Below are 23,593 nucleotides of genomic sequence, written 5' to 3' on the forward strand. Positions count from 1 at the left end.
CGTCGGTGATTGGCACAACAACAGTGGCGGAAATAGACCGACGGAAAATAAGCGAGAAAAAAAAACACATAGTGGTTGAAATGGAAGTCTGATTACACCGGTCAACACAGATGTGGCCACGAAGGTCAAACTAAAAAAAGAAGGATTTTAGCTTTTTAACCAATCCTGTAAATTTTGGTGCCTATAGCCACCAACATTTTTTCAGAGAATCAAATGAGTATTTTCGTAAACATATCACTGATTAGACGATTCCGCTAGAAATTACTGTGCGACATTTCGCGTTTTGACAATGGCTAGGGGCACCAAATTTCATATAAATGGGTAATAAGCTATAATCCTTCTAGGACAACTATTTTCAGCTTCAGGGTGGCCTTTTTTTCGATTTTGTCGACCAGTGTTTAGTTTAGATACTTTATTCGACACGGCACGACACATCTTATGTTTTACTGAGCCAGATACAATTCTCTCTATTTCTAAGTTAGCAGGAAAAAGAGGGAGGCACTTTTTTATTTTCTCGCGGCCGACTACGAGCTAGTGGGGATTTAAGGTGAGAGGAGGGAAGATATAATTTTTCCTTAAAACTAATTTGAAATATAGAATCAATCTGTTTTTCATCCGTCAGATCTATTGCGATTCATACCCGTTTTGTGCTTGCGTAAACATAGATGCTCATCGTTTCATCGTTCATCGCTCATCGTTTTCGTGTCTTCAATGTAGTGTAAGGGGAACTCTGACAAATGAACAAAAGAATTTAAAATTTTAATGTCAGTATTCTTCAAAAAATAGTACAACTGTGTCATGTACTGGAGATCACCGTTCTCAAGAAGGCCTCTAACGAGAACGTTCGGTTGTTTAAGCTCGAACATAACACCAAAGAATTCGGTACACGACCAAACAACATGCTCAATATCATGGTAATTATCGCCACAAACGCAGTAATTACTGTCTACAAGCCCTATACGAAAGAGATGCGTGTTTAACGTGTAGTGATTGGACATAAGTCACGACATCACGCGAATGAAATTCCGACCTACATCCAACCCCTTAAACCTTGCTTTCATCGATACCTTAGGAAAAATGGAATGTAGCCACCGTCCCAGTTCATCTGTATCCCATGATGATTGCCAACTGATGAGTGTTCTCTGACACAAAATTTTATAAAACTCATCATGAGCAATTGGTCTTATATAAATATCGCTATCAATAACACCCACCTTAGCTAAAGCGTCAGCCTTCTCATTGCCTGGAATGTAACAATAAAAAAGGACCCACGCTAAGGTAACCTGGTATTTTTTATCTGTTAAAGCACTTATAAAGCGCAGTATTTTCCCCATGAAACACGGAGTGTGCTTCTAAGTCTTCATCGATCGCAGAGCCTCAATGGCACTGAGACTGTCTGTGAATATGAAGTAGGGGTCTATGGGTAGGGTTTCGATGATCCCAAGGGAGTACTGAATAGCAGCTAGTTCTGCGACAGAAGAAGGAGCATCGAGTTTGTAGGAGACGGTAAAATTTTGGTGAAAAACACCGAAGCCAGTGGACTCATCTAGATTAGATCCGTCTGTGTAAAACCTTTTATCACAACTAACATGTTTAAACTTATTGGAAAAAATCTAAGAGATCTCTTGGTGTCGCAATTGATCCGGGAAAACCAGTTATATCTTCTTTCATGGTGTCAAAGAATATATCATTATCAGAAGTATCTAAAAGTGCGTCATTGAAGGGAACATATGAAGAAGGGTTAATATCTTGAGCCATATAGTCAAAATATAAAGTCATAAATCTGGATTGAGATTGAAGGTCGACTAACCTCTCGAAATTTTCAATTACAAATGGGTTCATAACTGTGCATCGAACTAGCAATCGGTAAGATAGATTCCAAAAACGATGTTTCAACGGAAGAATACCCGCTAGCATTTCAAGACTCATCGTATGCATGCATCCCAAAGCAATACGCAAACAACGATATTGTATTCTTTCTAATTTTATAATGTGCGTGTTCGCGGCGGAGCGAAAGCAGAAACAACCGTATTCAAGAACTGACAATATCGTTGATTGGTATAACCTTAGAAGGTCTCCTGGGTGAGCATCCCACTAAGTTCCGGTAATCGTACGAAGAAATTTAATCCTCTGTTGGCATTTTCGTGTCAGATACCTAATATGACTAGCCCAGGTACATTTAGAGTCGAATCAGCCCCGAGATATTTGGCGACTAAAACCTGAGAGATCGTTTTACCCGTTAGTAGGAGCTGCAGCTGAGCTGGGTTATGCTTCCTAGAACAACCTAAATTAATCCACCTAGCGGTCAGACCCAGCCTTTCTCATTCAAACTTTTATTTGTAAAAATCGATTCACATGAACGCTTCAATCCAATATATGTATATTCAATCTTTAGGTTCTAAAATATTGATGTTGTAATCTATACATATAAAAATGCAGTCCGGTCTGTCTGTTCTGTTCCTATGATAGTTTGAGACCCCTCTCTCTTCTGGAAGGGAGGGGTCCCATACAAATGAAACATAAATTTGTGCACAACTCAAGAAAAAACAAAGCAAATGAAGCCGAATTTGGCATGTGGATGTTTTAAGAGGTAAAAGATATGTCCATAAAAGTTGGACGCCCCTCCATTTTCTGTAAGGGAGAGGTTCCATATGAATGAAACACAAATTTTTGCACATCTCGTGAACTAATCAACTAAATGGAACCAAATTTGGCAGGTAAATGTTTTTAGAGATAACAAATACATATATATAGGGTGTGTGCACATAACGTGTGTGAATATGGCTGTGTGGCTTGCTATATAGCGTGTGTGGCTAGCGTGCGTGGCTTGCTATATAGCGTGTGGCTAGCGTGCGTGGCTTGCTATATAGTGTGTGTGGCTAGCTGTATAGCGTGTGTGTATGTTGCATGTCTGTAGCGCGTGTGTGCATGTTCATAGCGTGTGTGGCTTGCTAAATAGCGTGCGTGGTTTGCTATATAGCGTGTGCATGTCTAGCGTGTCTGTGAACACTTGTCTAATGTGTCTATAACTTGTGTGGCTTGCTATATGCGTGCGTGGCTTACTATATAGCGTGTGTGGCTTGCTATATAGCGTGCGGTAGAGATGGTCGGGTACGGGTATTTTTACCCGAACCCCGATTTTTACCCCCATAACACCAAAGAATTCGGTACACGACCAAACAACATGCTCAATATCATGGTAATTATCGCCACAAACGCAGTAATTACTGTCTACAAGCCCTATACGAAAGAGATGCGTGTTTAACGTGTAGTGATTGGACATAAGTCACGACATCACGCGAATGAAATTCCGACCTACATCCAACCCCTTAAACCTTGCTTTCATCGATACCTTAGGAAAAATGGAATGTAGCCACCGTCCCAGTTCATCTGTATCCCATGATGATTGCCAACTGATGAGTGTTCTCTGACACAAAATTTTATAAAACTCATCATGAGCAATTGGTCTTATATAAATATCGCTATCAATAACACCCACCTTAGCTAAAGCGTCAGCCTTCTCATTGCCTGGAATGTAACAATAAAAAAGGACCCACGCTAAGGTAACCTGGTATTTTTTATCTGTTAAAGCACTTATAAAGCGCAGTATTTTCCCCATGAAACACGGAGTGTGCTTCTAAGTCTTCATCGATCGCAGAGCCTCAATGGCACTGAGACTGTCTGTGAATATGAAGTAGGGGTCTATGGGTAGGGTTTCGATGATCCCAAGGGAGTACTGAATAGCAGCTAGTTCTGCGACAGAAGAAGGAGCATCGAGTTTGTAGGAGACGGTAAAATTTTGGTGAAAAACACCGAAGCCAGTGGACTCATCTAGATTAGATCCGTCTGTGTAAAACCTTTTATCACAACTAACATGTTTAAACTTATTGGAAAAAATCTAAGAGATCTCTTGGTGTCGCAATTGATCCGGGAAAACCAGTTATATCTTCTTTCATGGTGTCAAAGAATATATCATTATCAGAAGTATCTAAAAGTGCGTCATTGAAGGGAACATATGAAGAAGGGTTAATATCTTGAGCCATATAGTCAAAATATAAAGTCATAAATCTGGATTGAGATTGAAGGTCGACTAACCTCTCGAAATTTTCAATTACAAATGGGTTCATAACTGTGCATCGAACTAGCAATCGGTAAGATAGATTCCAAAAACGATGTTTCAACGGAAGAATACCCGCTAGCATTTCAAGACTCATCGTATGCATGCATCCCAAAGCAATACGCAAACAACGATATTGTATTCTTTCTAATTTTATAATGTGCGTGTTCGCGGCGGAGCGAAAGCAGAAACAACCGTATTCAAGAACTGACAATATCGTTGATTGGTATAACCTTAGAAGGTCTCCTGGGTGAGCATCCCACTAAGTTCCGGTAATCGTACGAAGAAATTTAATCCTCTGTTGGCATTTTCGTGTCAGATACCTAATATGACTAGCCCAGGTACATTTAGAGTCGAATCAGCCCCGAGATATTTGGCGACTAAAACCTGAGAGATCGTTTTACCCGTTAGTAGGAGCTGCAGCTGAGCTGGGTTATGCTTCCTAGAACAACCTAAATTAATCCACCTAGCGGTCAGACCCAGCCTTTCTCATTCAAACTTTTATTTGTAAAAATCGATTCACATGAACGCTTCAATCCAATATATGTATATTCAATCTTTAGGTTCTAAAATATTGATGTTGTAATCTATACATATAAAAATGCAGTCCGGTCTGTCTGTTCTGTTCCTATGATAGTTTGAGACCCCTCTCTCTTCTGGAAGGGAGGGGTCCCATACAAATGAAACATAAATTTGTGCACAACTCAAGAAAAAACAAAGCAAATGAAGCCGAATTTGGCATGTGGATGTTTTAAGAGGTAAAAGATATGTCCATAAAAGTTGGACGCCCCTCCATTTTCTGTAAGGGAGAGGTTCCATATGAATGAAACACAAATTTTTGCACATCTCGTGAACTAATCAACTAAATGGAACCAAATTTGGCAGGTAAATGTTTTTAGAGATAACAAATACATATATATAGGGTGTGTGCACATAACGTGTGTGAATATGGCTGTGTGGCTTGCTATATAGCGTGTGTGGCTAGCGTGCGTGGCTTGCTATATAGCGTGTGGCTAGCGTGCGTGGCTTGCTATATAGTGTGTGTGGCTAGCTGTATAGCGTGTGTGTATGTTGCATGTCTGTAGCGCGTGTGTGCATGTTCATAGCGTGTGTGGCTTGCTAAATAGCGTGCGTGGTTTGCTATATAGCGTGTGCATGTCTAGCGTGTCTGTGAACACTTGTCTAATGTGTCTATAACTTGTGTGGCTTGCTATATGCGTGCGTGGCTTACTATATAGCGTGTGTGGCTTGCTATACAGCGTGCGGTAGAGATGGTCGGGTACGGGTATTTTTACCCGATACCCGTACCCGACCCGTACCCGACGGGTTCGGGTTGGGTTTCGGGTAACGCCAAAAAATATTTTTCGGGTTCGGGTCGGGTACGGATAATTTAAAAACCAAGGCTTCGGGTTCGGGTCGGGTACGGGTTTGAAAAATTCTCAACTGGTCGGGTACGGGTAATTTCGATTTTCGAGTCGCATCGGTAACGGTATCATTGATTTCTATAGAAGAATGATTGCATTTATTTTCTTGACCGTGGACTTATTCGAAAAATACTTATTCTGATACTATAACTCCATCATAAGTAAAGCAAATAGTATGCTGGACTTTGCTAAGCGGTTCAGCCACAATTTTCAAGACCCGTACACTATCAAACTATTGTATATTACATATGTTAGACCTATTGTAGAATATTGTAATCTTATATGGATCAGTCCAAAAACAATTCCTTATTTACGCGCTTCGCAACTTGAATTGGACTGCGTTTCCTCTGCCATCGTATGAAGCACGTTGCATGCTCATTTATCTGCAAACACTTAAACAACGCCGCGAATTTGCAATGCTATTCTTCGTCAATGACATTATTTCAAATCGTATAGACTCATCTGCATTACTATCACAACTCAACTTTAATACACCTTCACGGCATCTTAGAACGAGAAAACTTTTTTCAGAAAAAATTTGCAGAACTAATTATGCAAAAAATGGTCTCATAAATCGAATGATGTGTCAGTATAATCTACATTGTAAAACCATTGGCATAACAATTAAAAACTGTCTGAAATACACTAGAAATATTTAGCTCGTAACAAGAACATTGTAAACACTATAAATAATAACTGTAACGAAATATTTATGTAGTCTACATTTGCCTGACGAAATAAATAAACAATTAAAAATAAAAAAAAAACATTCACACAAGCAATGAAATTAACAATATTTTACATAATACTTCTGTCCTTAGGTAAGCTACGAGTTTTGAAAGTTTGTCGATTTTTTTAAAAGCATTTATGTTGTTTAAACGTGTAAGCAATGTTTGCAAATAAACTCTTTTCCGCAGACCTCCTACGTAATTATTACTCGGGTATCGAAAAGAAGTCGTTTGGTAACAGTTTGGAACTATACTGCCGTTCCAATCATAGTAGTCCCATGTTCTACACAAATCTTATGCACGCTGGGACAACTATGCTTGGAAGGGCAGTATACACTTCATCACGGTTGAGTCTTGATTTTTGTTTCACAAAATAGTGAGGTATGAAATTGTAAAATTATTGCAACACTGCGCAAATCTACGTAAATATAAATAAACTCAAAAATTTGAAGAAACTGACTAGACAAATCTGTGTTTTGCATACAAATTTGCATATTTAGTATTCGTGATGTTCGGGTCATACTCAGATTACAGCAGGAAAATTTTTACACGCTATCAAAAAACGACGAGTGTGCGTGTCATCTGTTTCGATAATATTTTGGTGTAGTATTTGTTTCTCCCTCCCAGGTCATGGTTTGCACTGTGACCAGGGATGCCGCATGTACAGAAATACCTGTGTTATACGGAATTCTAGATTTCTGATTGCTACGATGTGCACATGAAACTCGTCGCTTAATTCAAACTCTACCAGACATGCATTTTTCACCATTCTCCGTGTTCTGCTAGTAGGGTGAATTAACAAAATAAAAATTTTCAGCAGTTTATATGAATCATACAAAATAAACAATTGAAATCCCTGATCAATTTCAATATGAGGTAACTAGCGGAACTCCGTACACAGTTATGAATAGATATTTTGCTGCGTGATAAAAATGATCAAATTTTTCAACATCAGGCGAGCGGACGTTCTCAGTAACAGATGCTACGCTGGATTCTGGGAGCACCAATACATCGCCTGGAACTCTGGCTGGTTCATTAACATTCGTTCACATGAACACTCGGGTCTAGCCCAGCTCCGGCCGTCATCTCGAGAAGCCACATATGACAATCAGTGCATAAAACGTGCGAGGTAATCAGGTATTTAAAAAAAAAAATAAAATAAAATAAAAATCCAGGAAGGGTCGGGTACGGGTCGGGTACGGGTAGTTGAAAACAAAATTTTTCGGGTTCGGGTCGGGTACGGGTATTTCAAACAAACCCGACTTCGGGTTCGGGTCGGGTACGGGTTTGAAAATTCTCGATAAGTCGGGTACGGGTCGGGAAAGTAACAAATGTCCCATACCCGACCATCTCTAGCGTGCGGCTAGCGTGCGTGGCTTGCAATATAGCGTGCGTGACTTGCTACATAGCGTGTGTGGCACGCTGTATAGCGTGTGTGTATGTTTATAGCGTGTATGCATGTCTGTAGCGCGTGTGTGCATGTTTGTATCGTGTGTGGCTTGCTAAATAGCGTGCGTGGTTTGCTTTATAGCGTGTGCATGTCTGGCGTGTCTGTGCATGTGTATAGCATGTGTGGCTTGCTATATAGCGATTGAAATTTTCATTTATAATTGCTAATAAATCACCTCATGTAGAATTTAATTATCACTGTAAATCATTCAAAACTAAATAAAAAAATTGCCATGTTCAAAAAAAAAAATATTCAGTCGTCAATAAATGGCATTGACAAACACAATTACCCTCAAAGTTTATCTGAAGAATTTCTGAGCTAGTGAGCCTGAATCACATAATTTTTCGCGCAAGTCTTACTAATTGCAGCAATCAGTTGTAAAGTTATCTACACTATCGTAAAATGCAGAAAATTGTTATTTGAACTGTTATACTATAGATGGGGAATGCACCATTTGCCCTTGCCTCTTCGTAGCCACTGCCTAAATTAAGAGATCTTAGTGCAACTTGATACAAAAGACAGCCTCAAAACAATTCAATTTCATTCTTGTTTTGGATACGGCAGCTAGTGAAACCGCGGTGCCGGCTACAGAGGTAAACGTCATCTGGAACAGAGAGACCATTGAATTGATTGGCCCCATTGAGTGTATTTCTAAACCTATTCCAAGAAATACATTGACTTAAGACAGGCTGTCGTATTCTACGTTAACTCTGCGGTCGTGTCTTATAAACAACCTCTTCAACTATTTTTGGCAAAATCAAATATCCACCTACTTGAAGACTCCTAGCTTTCGTTGACCGTTATACGATTTCGCATTCTTCGGGCTGTGTTCTAAAGAGTGCTCATCGATGTCTCCCTCGACGTCTCGTTTATGAACCGACGCCAGTAACTGCGTTTTTTTCTTTAGCCAAGCTTGGTATCAAGCTTTAGCCAAACTTGGTATCAAGCTCTGAATAACGTCTTAAGTCATCGGCCTTGTCGGAACGGTTAGTAACTGAAATTAGAACAGGCAAGTGGTCGCTACCGTGAGGATCTAGGATTACCTTCCATGTGCAATCCAACCGTAGCGATGTCGAACAGAGGGATAGATAGATCTTTTTTTTCGCCACGAACAGTCATCGGGCGCGGACGCGTTTTCATTTCGCTCCGCAATTTAACTTGTATTTTTATTTTTTTTTTTTTTTACACCTTGACGGCGTCGCGAGTGCACGTAAGCAACAATTTATTTATTTATAAACAATCTTTGACCGTCGCGCTACCGCGTGTATCTAACCTTTTCTCGACAATTCGTACTCGCCGCGTAACAATTTTTAATCAGTGCTATGGAAAAGTGTGGCATAACCAACTGTACTTCGACCGACAACCGTTTCCTGTGGAAATGCGAAGGAATATGCAAAAGGCACTTCCACGCTGCCTGCGTAGGAACCCGTAGAAACCAAGAAGAACTACTGCGTTCATTCATGCTGCCCTTATGCATAGAATGCCAGGAACAGTTCATGGACCAACTCCAACTGAAGAAGCTCATCCAGCACCAGAAAATTTTAACAGAAAGTATTGAATCACAAATCAAATCAAATCATTCAATAATCAGTCAACTTCCTAACCTGACTGTAACGCACGACACACTGGACAGTATCAATACACTGCTTTCTGAATTGAAGACGGAAATTAAAAAAGTAAATATTAACACAAACAATGCGTCGGCAAAAACCATAAATCGCATTTCGACGCTGTTCGGCGAACTTGGCCATGACTCCATATCGGACATATCGGACATTAGCAAAGAAAACCGGCAGCACACAAAGAACATACAACAGCACCTGGAAAAAGCATTTACTAATATAGAATCAAAAATTGACAATATGGAACACCAATTAGAAGCTATACAAAATAAGAAAACAAACTGCAGTACAACGGCGCAGGAACTAATTAATGAATTAAAAGCGCTCAAAGAATCGAATTCACTCCAGCCAAAAACAGACAATCATCCCAGTCTGGCTGAAGAACTTCGCCTTTCGTTGCCACTTCCAGAATCGGACTCAGAAAAACACCGTACTCCAAATTTCACATCAGGCTGGCGCCTAATTGGCAATAAAAAAGTATGGAAACGCGACTGGACTGAATATGACGCCAGACAGCGTAAAAGACGCATGCAGGAAAAGCAAGCAGAAAAGGCCGCTCGTAAACGTATGCAGCAACGCAAACGTCAGCAGGAAAACTCAAACCCTATCAGCATAAGTAACACCTATAAACACGGAATAAACCATTTCGCCTGCAACTCAAAGAAAATTGCTGAAATACCAAAACAACCATTACCCTCGGACAAAGACCTCCTGGCAGCTGCACGCGTTCAATTTGCTGGGCCGCCGAATTCAGACATAACATCAAAATTTATAAATTTCCAAAAAGGCGAAACTATCAACCCATATCGGACAGAAAAAAATGCAACTAACAATGAAAATTCTGCACCGGCTCCTGCCAGCAACGCCAGCATACAATCAGCACCGCAAGACAGCCAATTTGAACTTGACCCCATGCGTCCACCAATCGTCCGACTTACGCAGCAATCATCGAATGGCGACGAGCGCTTTTTGAAGGCTAGACTCCGCGACCCAAAAGTAATGCATATTACACGCCTATATCTCGCATACATGAAGGACCAACCATCATCTGTATGCGTAGAAGGAATGACACCAACCAGTATAAGAATGCTTCTCGCATCCGAAGGACTGCCGACATCTCCAGAACAGCTCCAACGCGTCTTTATTGAAGTCCATCAGGAATATGGACTCACGCCAGCCGAAGCAGTAGCCGACCTTCAATCATATCGTCATTTTTTATCAAATGAACGCACGCACCGTCTTCAACAACTTCGCGAAAGTGTAAATAAATTTAGTACAAATTTTCGCAAGTAAGGACGCCCTCTTCTGAGGCAGAACCATTATATTTAAACATAAGTAATAACTTGACTAACACTTCTTCGCTTCCTCGACAGAATGCGACTGAAATTCTTATCTATTGTCAGAATTTCAATCGCATGAAAAGCCCAAGCAAAATGAAAGAAATTCAACAAAATCTATTGTCGTCATCTTTTAAAATAATTTTAGGAACTGAAAGTAGCTGGGACGAAAGCGTAAGAAGCGAAGAAGTATTTGGAAACAATTACAATGTATTCCGGCACGATCGGAATTTGTCTACCAGTCAAAAAAAGTCAGGCGGTGGAGTCCTCATTGCCATTAATGTAGACTTTACTTCTGAAGAAATAATATCCGACAAATATAAAGAATTTGAACACGTATGGGCCAAAGCATTTATTGCTGGCGAAGAACATATCTTCTGTTCTGTGTACTTTCCACCGGAACATGCTCATAAACATTCGTATGAATTATTTTTCAAAACTCTAGAATCTATTATGTCTAACATGAAACCAGAAGTAAAACTGCATGTCTATGGCGACTTCAACCAACGTAATGCAGACTTTATTGTAGACATTGAAAATGAATCTATCTTACTCCCAGTCGTAGGCGAAAACGAAACACTGCAGTATCTTTTTGGCAAATTCTCAGAACTCGGTCTATATCAAATCAATCATGTCAAAAACAAACAAAATGCTTATTTAGACCTATTATTCACAAACTGCACTGAAGACTTCTGTGTAGATGCATCATTGACTCCCATCTGGAAAAATGAAGCATTCCACACAGCAATTGAATATTCAATAGTAATGAATAACACTTCGTACCCCAGCGACTGCGAGTACGAGGATGTACCGGAATACCACAAAACTGACTTCGAACAAGTCAAACGTAGACTTCGCATAATAAATTGGCGTAGTATAATTTGTAAAGAAGGAAATGTCAACGTAGAAGTATCAAAATTTTATGAAATAATTAATCAAATTATATCAGAAAATGTACCTCTAAAGAAAAGAAGACGAACGAACACCAACAAATATCCAGTGTGGTTTAATCCACAATTGAAGAACCTAAAAAATAGAAAACAAAAAGCACATAAAATATACAAAAAAGACAGCAATAGCGAAAATCTTCAAAATTACCAAGAAATTTGCTGTCAACTTGACGCAGCCATTAAAATTGCACATGAAGAACATAATCGTAAAATCGAATATCAAATCAAGTCTTGCCCTAAGAACTTCTTTAATTACGTAAAAACCAAATTAAAAAGTAACAACTTTCCATCACGAATGCATCTTGACAGTAATGTAGGACAAACTAGTAATGAAATATGTAGTCTTTTTGCCACTTTTTTTCAAGAAATTTACACCAAATATGAAGAAACAGATCGCGACCGCGAATACTTCTCGTATTTTCCTGAATTTTCGAATTCTTTATCTGTCAATCAAATATCTGAATTCGAAATTCAAAACGCACTTAAAAATTTAGACGCTACGAAAGGTCCTGGACCTGACAGAATAGCTCCAATTTTTCTCAAAAATTTGGCAGAAGAACTATCTACACCATTACAACACCTTTTTAACATGTCCCTGAAGAATGGAATTTTCCCAGAACTCTGGAAAACCTCATATTTAGTGCCAATTTTCAAATCTGGCGCTAAATCTGACATTCGTAATTATCGTGGAATTGCCATTATTTCATGCATTCCAAAATTATTTGAATCAATAATTAATGAAAAAATCTTTCAACAAGTAAAACACCAAATTACAACTCAACAGCACGGCTTTTACAAAGGCCGATCAACTACCACAAATCTTTTGGAATTCATAACTTTCACTCTGACTGTAATGGACAACGGTAACCACGTAGAAGCTCTTTATACGGACTTTAGCAAGGCATTTGACAGAATCGACATACCATTATTACTCTTCAAGCTCGAAAAATACGGAACTGAAACAAAATTTTTGGAATGGCTGCAGTCATACTTAACAAAACGAACACAAATAGTCCGCTTTCAAAATTCCTTTTCAAACCCAATAGAAGTAACTTCTAGGGTTCCTCAAGGCTCCCACCTGGGCCCTCTTCTTTTTATATTATACGTAAATGACATTTCCTTTCTTCTTAAGTCAATACATGTGCTTGTATATGCTGATGACATGAAGCTCTTTATAGAAATAACCAATGCAGAAGACTTCGAAATATTCCAGGACGAAATTAATGTATTCTACACTTGGTGCAACAAAAGCCTATTACAACTCAACATTAAAAAATGTAATTCAATAGCCTTTAGCAGAAAAACAGTAACACCACCAACAAACATTTTCTTAGGAAACCAACCAGTAGAAAAATGCAAAATCGTTAGGGACCTAGGCGTAATCTTAGACTCCAAACTCACATTCATAGAACATTATAATACAATTATCAACAAAGCAAATAGTATGCTGGGCTTTATAAAACGCTTCGGCCACAATTTTCAAGACCCATATACAATCAAACTATTATATATTACATACGTCCGACCAATTCTGGAATATTGTAGCATTGTATGGAATCCCTATATTGCCACACATGAAGAACGCATTGAATCTGTCCAAAAACAATTTCTTTTGTACGCGCTTCGTAAGCTAAATTGGACATCATTTCCCTTGCCATCATATGAAGCACGCTGCATGCTTATAGACATACAAGCACTTAAAGAACGCCGCGATCTTTCAATGCTTTATTTTATCAATGACATTATTTCTCAACGCGTGCAATCTACTCAACTATTATCACAACTAAATTTTTATGCACCCAGTCGTCAATTAAGAAATCGTAAAATATTTTCGGAAAATTCTCACAGAACAAACTACTCAAAAAATGGCCCAATAAATCGCATGATGCGTCACTATAACCAGCACTGCGAAAATATCGACATCACCATGGGCAGAAATCAAATAAAAAAACGACTAACTACTGGAAATAATGTATAGAATATAAGAAAGCATTGTATTATTATAACTGTAGTCTACATTTGCTTGACGAAATAAATAAATAAATAAATCAAAGCCCTTGGACGTGCTGGAGGTTTCAGAACACGTGTCATTTCACCGTTGTTTAAAATTGTCATGTCGAGGTCATCGCAAAGGTTGATAGATCAAAGAGGAACTCCAAGCCACGCCATGAGGGTTGAAGTCTCACAAAATCAAACGCGACGAGGGAAGAAGTTTTATTAAATCAAAGAACAACCGTTGCCCAACCTGTGTTCTAGAGGAAATATATTTTGATGCAATACAAAGCTCCTTACCTTGTATTGTCATTTGACATGCGACAACTTCGATGCCTTGAATCGAGGGGAGGTTTATACGATTGAAAGAATAGCACTTCTTAATCCCTAGAAGTACTACTCCATAAGGGGTGTCTCGATCAAGGCGAATAATGTTGAAACCATGGAAGTTGAGATCAATATTCGAAGTAAGCCATGTTCCGCAAAGGGAAAATGCATCGCATTTGTTTTTATTTATCAAAACTTTGAACGAATCACTTTTTGGTAAAATTCTGCTACAATTCCACAATAAGACATATTCCTTCATATAAGCAGATAAATTGAGCATCGAAGAATACAAGGAGGGGCCATTGAGCAGTCAACTGATTCAAAAAAGATCTAACTGTTGGAAGGAACGCTGTAAGAAAAACTTCAATTGGATCGGGTACATTTAAATTTTTCAAAATCCTGTCCACAATGTCGAAAAATTTCTCAAATCCAGAGTTCGTTTCATCGTCTCGTGCGGGTATAAAAACGCGATACTCGCGTGTGAAGAGCTCAGAGCAAGCTATTGCATTGGCCTATTCCAGTTCACTGATCACGACACGGAGCTTATTAGGTTTGACCTTGGAATTTTCGGTCACGGCCTTGTCCCTTTCGTCAAGTCTTTTGAAATCTGCAATATGTTTAACGGTTTTAATTTCGGTCCTGACTTTGGCCGAAAGTAAACCGTAAAACTGCTCTGAGATCCGTTCGGGTAAAGCCTGTGGCGAGAAGGGACAGGGGAGGAGGTAGCAGAAGGGACAGGGTCAGGAGGTTTAGAAGACGGAAGATCGGGGAGTGAGAAATCTACCTCCATTGCACTAGAACTAATGCACTAGCGCCGACAAGAACACGTACCGTTTTCCTTCTTCCTTGCAGCAGGTTTGGTTGTCCGATCATTCGAAGCTGCAGCCGTTACAGCCACACAACAGCGCCAAAACAGCCACACAGCAGCGAACCGGGTGCGGAATGACTTCACGCAGCGACACAACTCACTTGTCAGTTGGCCTTGAACGAGGATTATCTATTAACTGCAGCCGGTAGCTTCGCAGCAATACAGCCACATCGCAATGTGCCGGGTACGGAATCACTTCACGTAGCGACACGACACACTATAGCTGGTTGGCCTTGAACGCGATTATCTTCTCTTTTGTTTTGTACACACAGACCGAACTATAATGGAACGTCCACTTTGCACTTCCGTGTCTGTCGAGTCTTTGACGCGGAATGATTTTATGTTTAGTATGAAAAAGGCAAAAAAGGGAAACTTACCACTTTTTCTTATATAACTATCAGCAAAAGCTAAACATGTCACAGCCTCGTTACTAGAGTTTTCTAGACTAGACAATGATGATGAGCGTGATCTAGAAAATGTGTTGTCCAACTTATCTGAAACAAAAAGCGATAGTATTTTAGCTAATCATAATAGTTTTCAAAACAAACAGATTTAGTAACTAAAACTGCAATTGTGCAGTATCTTTGGAGTATTTGGCATGGTATCAAACATATTATGTAGTAATTTTCTTCGGTAAATTTTCTGCAGTAGTCTTATGCAAGAACCAGACGAAGAAAACCATTAGCGAAAACGTTCAGTAACACATAAAATATATGGAATAGCCTCAGACGGCAAAACAAAATAAAAATCGTAAGTTTTGATCAAGGTGTAAAATCTTTAGAATAACTACCATTTGCACTTGATTTAAATCATACCTGGAATTGGGTATTGGAATTTCACTCCTTTTTACATAACAAGCCTAACATGTTGTGATCGGTTTGGATTTTACATAACAAACCAAACATGGGCGTAGCCAGAATTTTGAATAGAGGGGGGGGCTGGTCTTTAAAATTTTAGAGGTATTAACACATGGTATTTTGAAAAATAGAAATAAATACTAGTGTTTAGTGGTTGTTACATCAAGGCAGCCAGTGAAAAGTTGTTCTTGACATCAGAGTGAAAAATTAGATTATTCTTTGTCCAACCTCGAATATGAATAGATGTTCTTCAGTAAAAACTTTTAAGTTCATTTAAACCTTTGGACATATCATTTTGGCGACGAGGATCTCAAGAATCCACGAACCTGGCAGAAGACAGAGTTGATCAGCAACCGCAACCGGGTATTCAAGAAATTCAAGATCAGCAGATGGCGGCCCAGCAGCAGTAGCCTCAGTATCAGCAGATTTTGGAGTCCCTCTCATCGAATATCACCTAGTTTGTCTCCGTCGAAGAAAACGGAGTTACGTTCGATCGCTGGTTTAACCGCTACCAGGACCTCTTCGAGAACGATGCAGGCCAGCTGAATGATGCGGCTAAGGTACATCTACTTCTTCGAAAGCTGGACACCCATTCGCACAGCCGCTATCTCAACTACATCCTGCCGAAGCTTCCTAAGGACGTGAAGTTCGAAGACACAGTCAAGATTCTCAATAAAATCTTCGGGCATCAAACGTCAACGTTCTGGAAGTGGTTCATGTGTCTGCAGTTAGTGAAATGCGAATCTGAAGACAATGTCAGCTACGGCGCAACGTCAATCGAGCCTGTGAAGATTTTCAGTTCCAGAATCTAACACCGGGCCATTTCAAAGCCTCATTTCACATTCATTCTCAGTAACACTCAGCAAGCAGAGAGTACTCAACCGCTGTTCAACCATTGTTGACCTCAGCCAGGTTTTCACTCGACGTAATGTGCTGAACGAGCGTTCAATCGTGCATGTTTCACATGATAGAGCAAGTGCAATTTTAATTGCTGTCTCAGTCGCAGGAAAGAAAGATCGAGCTTCAATTAGCAAGTCTCTGAGATCCTGCTCTTCCAAGTTCTCACGGTCTGCTCTCATGCTGCTGCAATGTTGATACTGAACATCTACCTCTCCAACTTATCAACTTCGTAAAAAATTACGAAAGCTTCGGTTTTGCGCTTAAAATCGTATGCGTATTACGTTGAGGAATGCAACAATGACAACGTGTAGGCAGGTGCACCATCTTCACCGAACCGTGTTTCCAGTGAGATTACAAGAGAATCAAGGTAAGAAATTGTCATAGCTCGGTTCCAATACTCCAAGCTAGTTGATGCAGGCGGATTTGCCCGGTACTTTCGCCGCTGCTATTTCCTTGGTGGATCAACTGAAAAACCTGTGCAATTCTTCGCAACATAGGGCAAGCATTTCAATCAATTATTTTTGATCTGGTTGATACTTTACACGGATGTTTCTTAGGGGCTAAAAATGTCGTTTTGTGCTATTAGAGTTATTGAAAACAAAATTCTGCACCAATGTCATCAACTAGGTGGGGGCAACGCCCCCTGCCCCCCTCTGGCTACGCCTATGAAACCTAACATGTTGTGATCGGTTTAGATTCACGTTTAATTTTTTGATAGTATATCTGAACAAACGCCGTTTTAGTGACATGCAAAGTATTTTTATACAGAAAATTATACATGTCATGAAAATGGTTAGGGTACAGTAAAATGTTAACAAATTAATAGCATAAGAACTGTAGATTGACTAAAGAGAGCAGTTTTCAACGCCACTGTAATAGAACAAAATTGATCATACAAAAAACCTCTACAGAACATTTCCATGCCGAATGATCTAAAGATACGTAAAAATTTAATCGACCGTTGTTGGTTTGAAAAAGGGTATTCATATAGAGCTCGTAATGGAAGATACACAGTTTAGGGTTGGGTATTTGTAAACGAGCTCGACGTAAAGACTTTTAATGAAACTTTGCACACGTATTTGACTTGGTTAACTGAGTATTTTACGCACCTTTACCTTTCTCAGTTTCAAGAGTGATTTTTTAGGAGCGCATATGCATTTTGGAATTAGTTTTATTCAAAGTATTGTATCTCAAAGATCTTTGGCTATAGAGGCAGTCCATTTACATCGCAGTTCCATGATGATCAATCGTTTCCGATATTGCTGAAACTATGCACAGTGTTTCCTTTTTGATAAACAATGCATTTTATGATATCAGTTTTTGGTGTTGACTCGCAACTGAGCGTTTCAATGTCAAATGACTCATAGCCGAATACCGACCATTTTATATTTCGCTGCAACTTTGCACACGTATTTAACTTAGCAAACTGAGCATTATCCGCGGGAGGAGGAATTTTTGAGAATCAAGGCTAATTTCCTAAGAGGACGTATATATTTTGGTACAGGTTTTGTTCATAGTATTGTAGCTCAGAAACCATTGCACAGAGGTACAGAACGACAACTTAGGCGGAAATGGAGTTTTCGATACATTTTTGTGATTTTAGAGCGAAGTTGCTTATTATAATTTGGTCTACATTTAAACTGAGGTGAAAATTAGGGTGGTCCTAGAACCAACGAAATAAACCAACTAAAATTTTTATTTGTGGAAAAATAAAATTTTATTTTCAGTAAAGTTGTAGATCACTTGATTTTAAGCAGCTTTGTTGAAGACTACTTTCTTGTAGCTCTTAAATTGACTGAATTAGAGCAATTTTGCCTAGGGTGGCTCTTCAAAAACGGTTTTTTCGCTCTACTTTGTTTAATTCAATTTTCTCAGTAAAATTCTGTTCAGACGACTTTTAGAGCTTTAAAAGACGCAACTTTTGGTGGTTATACTTTAACGATATCTATCATGGGTGAAAAGCTATTAAGCTTTTAATTTTTGAAATACGCCCTTTTCAACTGTTGATATCTCTGAATGGAGGTGATGAAAAAAAATTCTTCTGGTTTCATTTGAAAGAGAAACTTTTGTACTTTATCATTAAAAATATTGGAGATAAGTTATTTCTTAAAATCGAATAAAATAAGTTTGAATATGATCATTTTCAGTCGAAAAAGTAAGATTTTTACAGCCTAGTTTTTTATTTGATAAAACTGATGTACATATTCTTCGGTAAAATTGAAGATAAGCTAATTTTCGAAACTTTTTACGCAGAATTACGTCTCAATTGATTTTCTATAAAATTTGTATACGTATCTTCAATTAAAAAAATTTCAAAATATTAAAATTTATATACGACACAATCTTTAAAATAACTTTCGGCAGTTACAAAACGATGAAATTGCTGTTAGCAATGCAAAAAATACTTTTCTCTTCCGTTTATGCATAATTGGCAAAATTTAATGTTCGTTATTTTGAAAAGAAAGTTTTAATGTTTAATCAATTTTCGTACTTCTGTTGGTAGATGTGACAAACTTTCGCATTGGGCAGTACGTCGGTTGTTTAGCGAAATGACGGGATTGGATGTTAGCAGAAGCCTCTGCGAATGTCATGGTACTGCCTTTTGGAGAAATTGTTTCTGCAAATAAACGCTATGGCTTCTTTCGCGGTAGATTCTTCAATCTGAGGTACGTTTTCGAAAGACTCTGTTGCTGATTCCGGAGATCGTACGAGACTTCCAATTCTCTTTCCAACCGAACGAAATCCACAACGGCTAACACATAGAGCAGAGGCCATACCTAGCTCCTCCGGTGAATGATTGTTAGTTAAATCATGCAAACGGGTTTGTTTGCTTCTTCGGCCCAACTCGGAAAATGGTTTCAAAGTAGGTTTTTCCACAACAGTTTGCTCAATTTTGAACACCACATTTCCACTTAGCCACGTTGAATTTACGGTGAGAAAACGATTCTTCGAACGATTACATTTTTTCCACAATTTCCAGAACATTGAACTAAAAAGTCTTAATTTTTTACGTGAGGCGGCATTATCCGTATCGACACTGGGAAACCGTTGACTAACAAAATCAATCAAATCACTAAGTTTTCTTTCTTTAATAAGAAGGTTCGCTAAATCGCTTCGTGGAACTTCCATCTTGAAAAGTCGTATTGCAATGATTGTTCCTCAGAAACAAGCAGGTTTCCAGGCAACACACGTTGTTAAGGAACAACACAATTTGCGCGTGCGCAAATGTGTTGCTACGCCTGCGTGAATGTGTACTGTGGTGTTAGGTTGTACTAGTAGTGAACGCGAGTATGAGAACGTTGTGTGAAAGTGAACATGTTGCTATTTCAGGATTTTCAATGAAAACCAAGTATATCCTGCACTGTATTGACGAAAATTCACCAACACATCTTTACTTCAAAATGTACATCTTCAGAAGTTTTGAAAACAATATATAGAGAATTTTGCCGAAAAATTAGACGCGAGGTTAAGCGTAAAATACTAGTTACATGAAAAATCGTTAATTTATCAGATATGGTAATGCTACTATCTATCAGTCAGTTCAAGAGATACATTTTTTTTACTGTAAAGTTATCTTAAATCGATTCACTTTCAACTTTACCGAAGCATATGTACATCAGTTTTATCAAATAAAAAACTAGGCTGTAAAAACCTTACTTTTTCGACTGAAAATGATCATATTCAAACTTATTTTATTCGATTTTAAGAAATAACTTATCTTCAATTTATTTTATGATAAAGTAAAAAAGTTGTTCTTTAAAATGAAACTAGAAGATATTTTTTTCATCTGCACCATTCAGAGATATCAACAGTTGAAAAGGGCGTATTTTAAAAATTAAAAGCTTAATAGCTTTTCACCCATAAAAGATATCGTTAAAGTATAACCACCAAAAGTTGCGTCTTTTAAAGTTCTAAAAGTCGTCTGAACATAATTTTACTGAGAAAATTGAATTAAACAAAGTAGAGTGACAAAACCGTTTTTGAAGAGCCACCCTAGGCAAAATTGCTCTAATTCAGTCAATTTAAGAGCTACAAGAAAGTAGTCTTCAACAAAGCTGCTTAAAATCAAGTGATCTACAACTTTACTGAAAATAAAATTTTATTTTTCCACAAATAAAAATTTTAGTTGGTTTATTTCGTTGGTTCTAGGACCACCCTAATTTTCACCTCAGTTTAAATGTAGACCAAATTATAATAAGCAACTTCGCCATATAAAGTATGGCTCTAAAATCACAAAAATGTATCGAAAACTCCATTTCCGCCTAAATTGTCGTTCTGTACCACTGTGCATTGGTACATGAAAACCGCAGCAAACATTAAATAGCGTTTTCACAGGTGGCGTATAAACTGTTATCGAAACTTGTGCTTCTGAAAATTCGAAGTGGTGGCTCGAAGTCTGGCCTTAAGTTTGCGTTGGAACGACATGAAATTTTTGTTTTTCCCCATATAATTGTCCAGGAAAATATATAGGCTATAAGCCCGTTATCCACACTTAAGATTAAAATACAATTCAAAAACAACAATACAAACAATTAACAGTCACGAAGTTGTCCTCTTAAATATAAACTTAATCTATTTTTTAAAACTGTTGGAGATATGTCGATATTAATAATGTGCTGTAATTCATTAAAATATCTCATAAAACGGGCTGTAGGTTCGTGTTGTGAATAATTCCGAGCTCGTTGCGGAGGGTTGAACGTTGCGGGTGTATTCGAGCTGAGAGACTACGACTATCGGCCCGTCCCGCTTATATATTGGTGAATAACACTATATCAGCAATCCTTTGTTGGCAATGTACTGTGTCAATATTGACTAAAGCGCACAATTCTTGATAGGGAGGTAATTGATCTCCATTGCATCTGAGGTTCCGTAAGGCAAAATGCACAAACTTTTTTTGTATTCCTTCAATTCTCTGTATATGTGTTACATATTGGGGGCGCCAAACGACGCTCGCAAAGTCCAGCTTGCTTCGCATTAACGATTTGTAAATGGCTAATATGGAATAAGGGTCTTTAAGATCATGCCCGTACCGTCTCACGAACGAAAATAATCTTAAGCTGTCTGTGACTACATTATCAATATGGTTAGTAAACGAAAGCGATCGGTCAAATATAACGCCTAGATCGCGAACTGTTTCTTTACGTGTTAGTTCAGTTCCATTGAAATGGTACCTAAACATGAGCGGAGATATTTTACGAGAAAATGTCATGACTGAACATTTGTCCGCGTTGACATTTAAACCACTATCCGAGCAGAATTGTCCGAAACTTTGCATGTCCAGTTGTAATTTAAGACAGTCACTGCTTGTTTTGATAGGCAGGGAAATTTTTACATCATCAGTATAAATCAGGATTATGGCATTAGTCAAGTAGTATGGAAGTTTATTCATCACGAGTACAAATAACAGCGGTCCCAAGTGGTTTCCCTGAGGTACACCGGAATTAACCGTGAACGAGGCCGAGACTTGTCCCTTGATTTTCACATACTGGACTCTTCCTACTAAATATGTTTGTAGCCAGTTGTAGAGTGGACCGCCAATTCCGAAGTCACTTAAAGATTGAAGAATACTGTCCGTTTTAACCGCGCCAAATGCCTTGCTCATATCTGTATAAATACAATCGACTTGAAATCCTTTAGATATGTAATCGGTTACCAGTGAAGTAAACTCGCAAAGATTTGTGGTGACGGATTTCTTTTTTAAAAACCCGTGTTGCACGGGAGAAATGCGATCAGCGACTACCTCATAGAGAGTGTCGTACACTAGCCGTTCGAAGAGCTTAGGCATAGCAGATTGGATGGTTATACCACGATAGTTCTCGATATCTGATCGAGATCCTTTTTTATAAACAGGTGTGACGTGTGAAATTTTACAGATCGAGGGAAAGTAACCGGATGCCAGTGACGCGTTAAACTAACAGGTGAGAGGGGCCAAAAGCTCGCCTTGGAACTGTTTCAGAAGGCTATTCGCGAGAGTGTCAGGGCCAGGCGACGAGTTTGAATCAAGTTTGTGGATTCCATTTTTGACATCAATTTCAGATAGTTGGAATACTTCCGAGCCATTGTCGGAGGGAGGTATACGTACGTTTGAAGGCTGCTCTGCAAAGACACTTTTAAAATGTTCAGCGAAAAGGCTAGTCGACGATTGAGTATCTTCAGTGGTTGCGCCTCTGTACCTTATTTTTTCTGGGATACCCGAATGTTTCCTTCGACTATTCACGAAGTTCCAAAATGCTTTGGGGTCAGTTTTTACATTTCGCTGAGCCCTGGGGAAGACCCATGTAGCTAATTCGGGAAGTTGTCGAATCACCATGCGAGAAATACATATGCTTTTCTGACAACAAATTGAGCAAAAAATTATTCAAATTTGGTGAAAGTCCCTGCGAATGAAGTTTCTCGGTTAAAACTTCAACAGAGACAGAGTCAAAAGCTCCCTTAATATCCAAGAATGCAGAGGCCATTTGCTCTTTCCGAGCAAAAGCGAGTTGAATTTCAGTAGAAAGCAACGCTAGGCAATCGTTCGTTTCTTTGCCCCGGCGAAAACCAAATTGAGTGTCTGACAGTAAATTGTTTGTTTCAACCCTACAACCCTGTCTAGCCGTAAGAGGATCATTTTCTCCATTAATTTCCGGAGGCAAGAGATAACAATCGGCCTATAAGAATTATGATCAGAGGCAGGTTTCCCGGGTTTTCTAATAGCAATAACTTTCACCTCCCTCCAGTCGTGCGGAACAATATTTAGCTCAAGAAACTTGTTGAATAAATTCTACACGCGTCTTTTTGCAGAATCGGGTAGATTCTTCAGCAGGTTGAACTTGGTTCTATCCAATCCTGGAGCTGTATTGTTGCACGAGAGGAGAGCCATTGAAAATTCCATCATCGAAAATGGAGGCTCTTCCGTAGTTACAAAAAACGCGTCGCGAAAGGTTTTCTGTTCCGGTATAGAACCGGGCAGACCGTTCTGGCAAAATCGAATATCCAGCGGTCTGAATACTCCTCACTCTCATTTGAAACGTTACGATCC

General features: G+C 38.9%; 1 protein-coding gene and 1 long non-coding RNA gene across 9 annotated transcripts in view; both read right to left on the reverse strand.

Moving 5' to 3' along the window:
* Positions 1 to 15,178, reverse strand: part of LOC129718464 (uncharacterized) — a 40,753-nt gene extending 25,575 nt beyond the window's left edge. Inside the window, exon 1 of the long non-coding RNA XR_008726907.1 lies at positions 14,779 to 15,178. This is a non-coding gene — a long non-coding RNA (uncharacterized LOC129718464). The remainder of the gene's footprint in view (positions 1 to 14,778) is intronic.
* LOC129718457 (syntaxin-binding protein 5) overlaps positions 1 to 23,593 on the reverse strand; it is a 1,078,665-nt gene that overhangs the window by 940,273 nt on the left and 114,799 nt on the right. For 6 of the 8 annotated variants that reach the window (XM_055669252.1, XM_055669247.1, XM_055669254.1 and 3 more), the window contains exon 2: positions 15,193 to 15,309. The exons of the other annotated variants lie outside the window; for them this stretch is intronic. In XM_055669252.1, coding sequence (XP_055525227.1) covers positions 15,193 to 15,309 — 117 coding nt within the window. The remainder of the gene's footprint in view (positions 1 to 15,192; positions 15,310 to 23,593) is intronic. 8 annotated transcript variants of the gene reach the window in all.

This window comes from Wyeomyia smithii, chromosome 1 (assembly GCF_029784165.1).
Source record: "Wyeomyia smithii strain HCP4-BCI-WySm-NY-G18 chromosome 1, ASM2978416v1, whole genome shotgun sequence".
Classification (NCBI taxonomy): Eukaryota; Metazoa; Arthropoda; class Insecta; order Diptera; family Culicidae; genus Wyeomyia; species Wyeomyia smithii.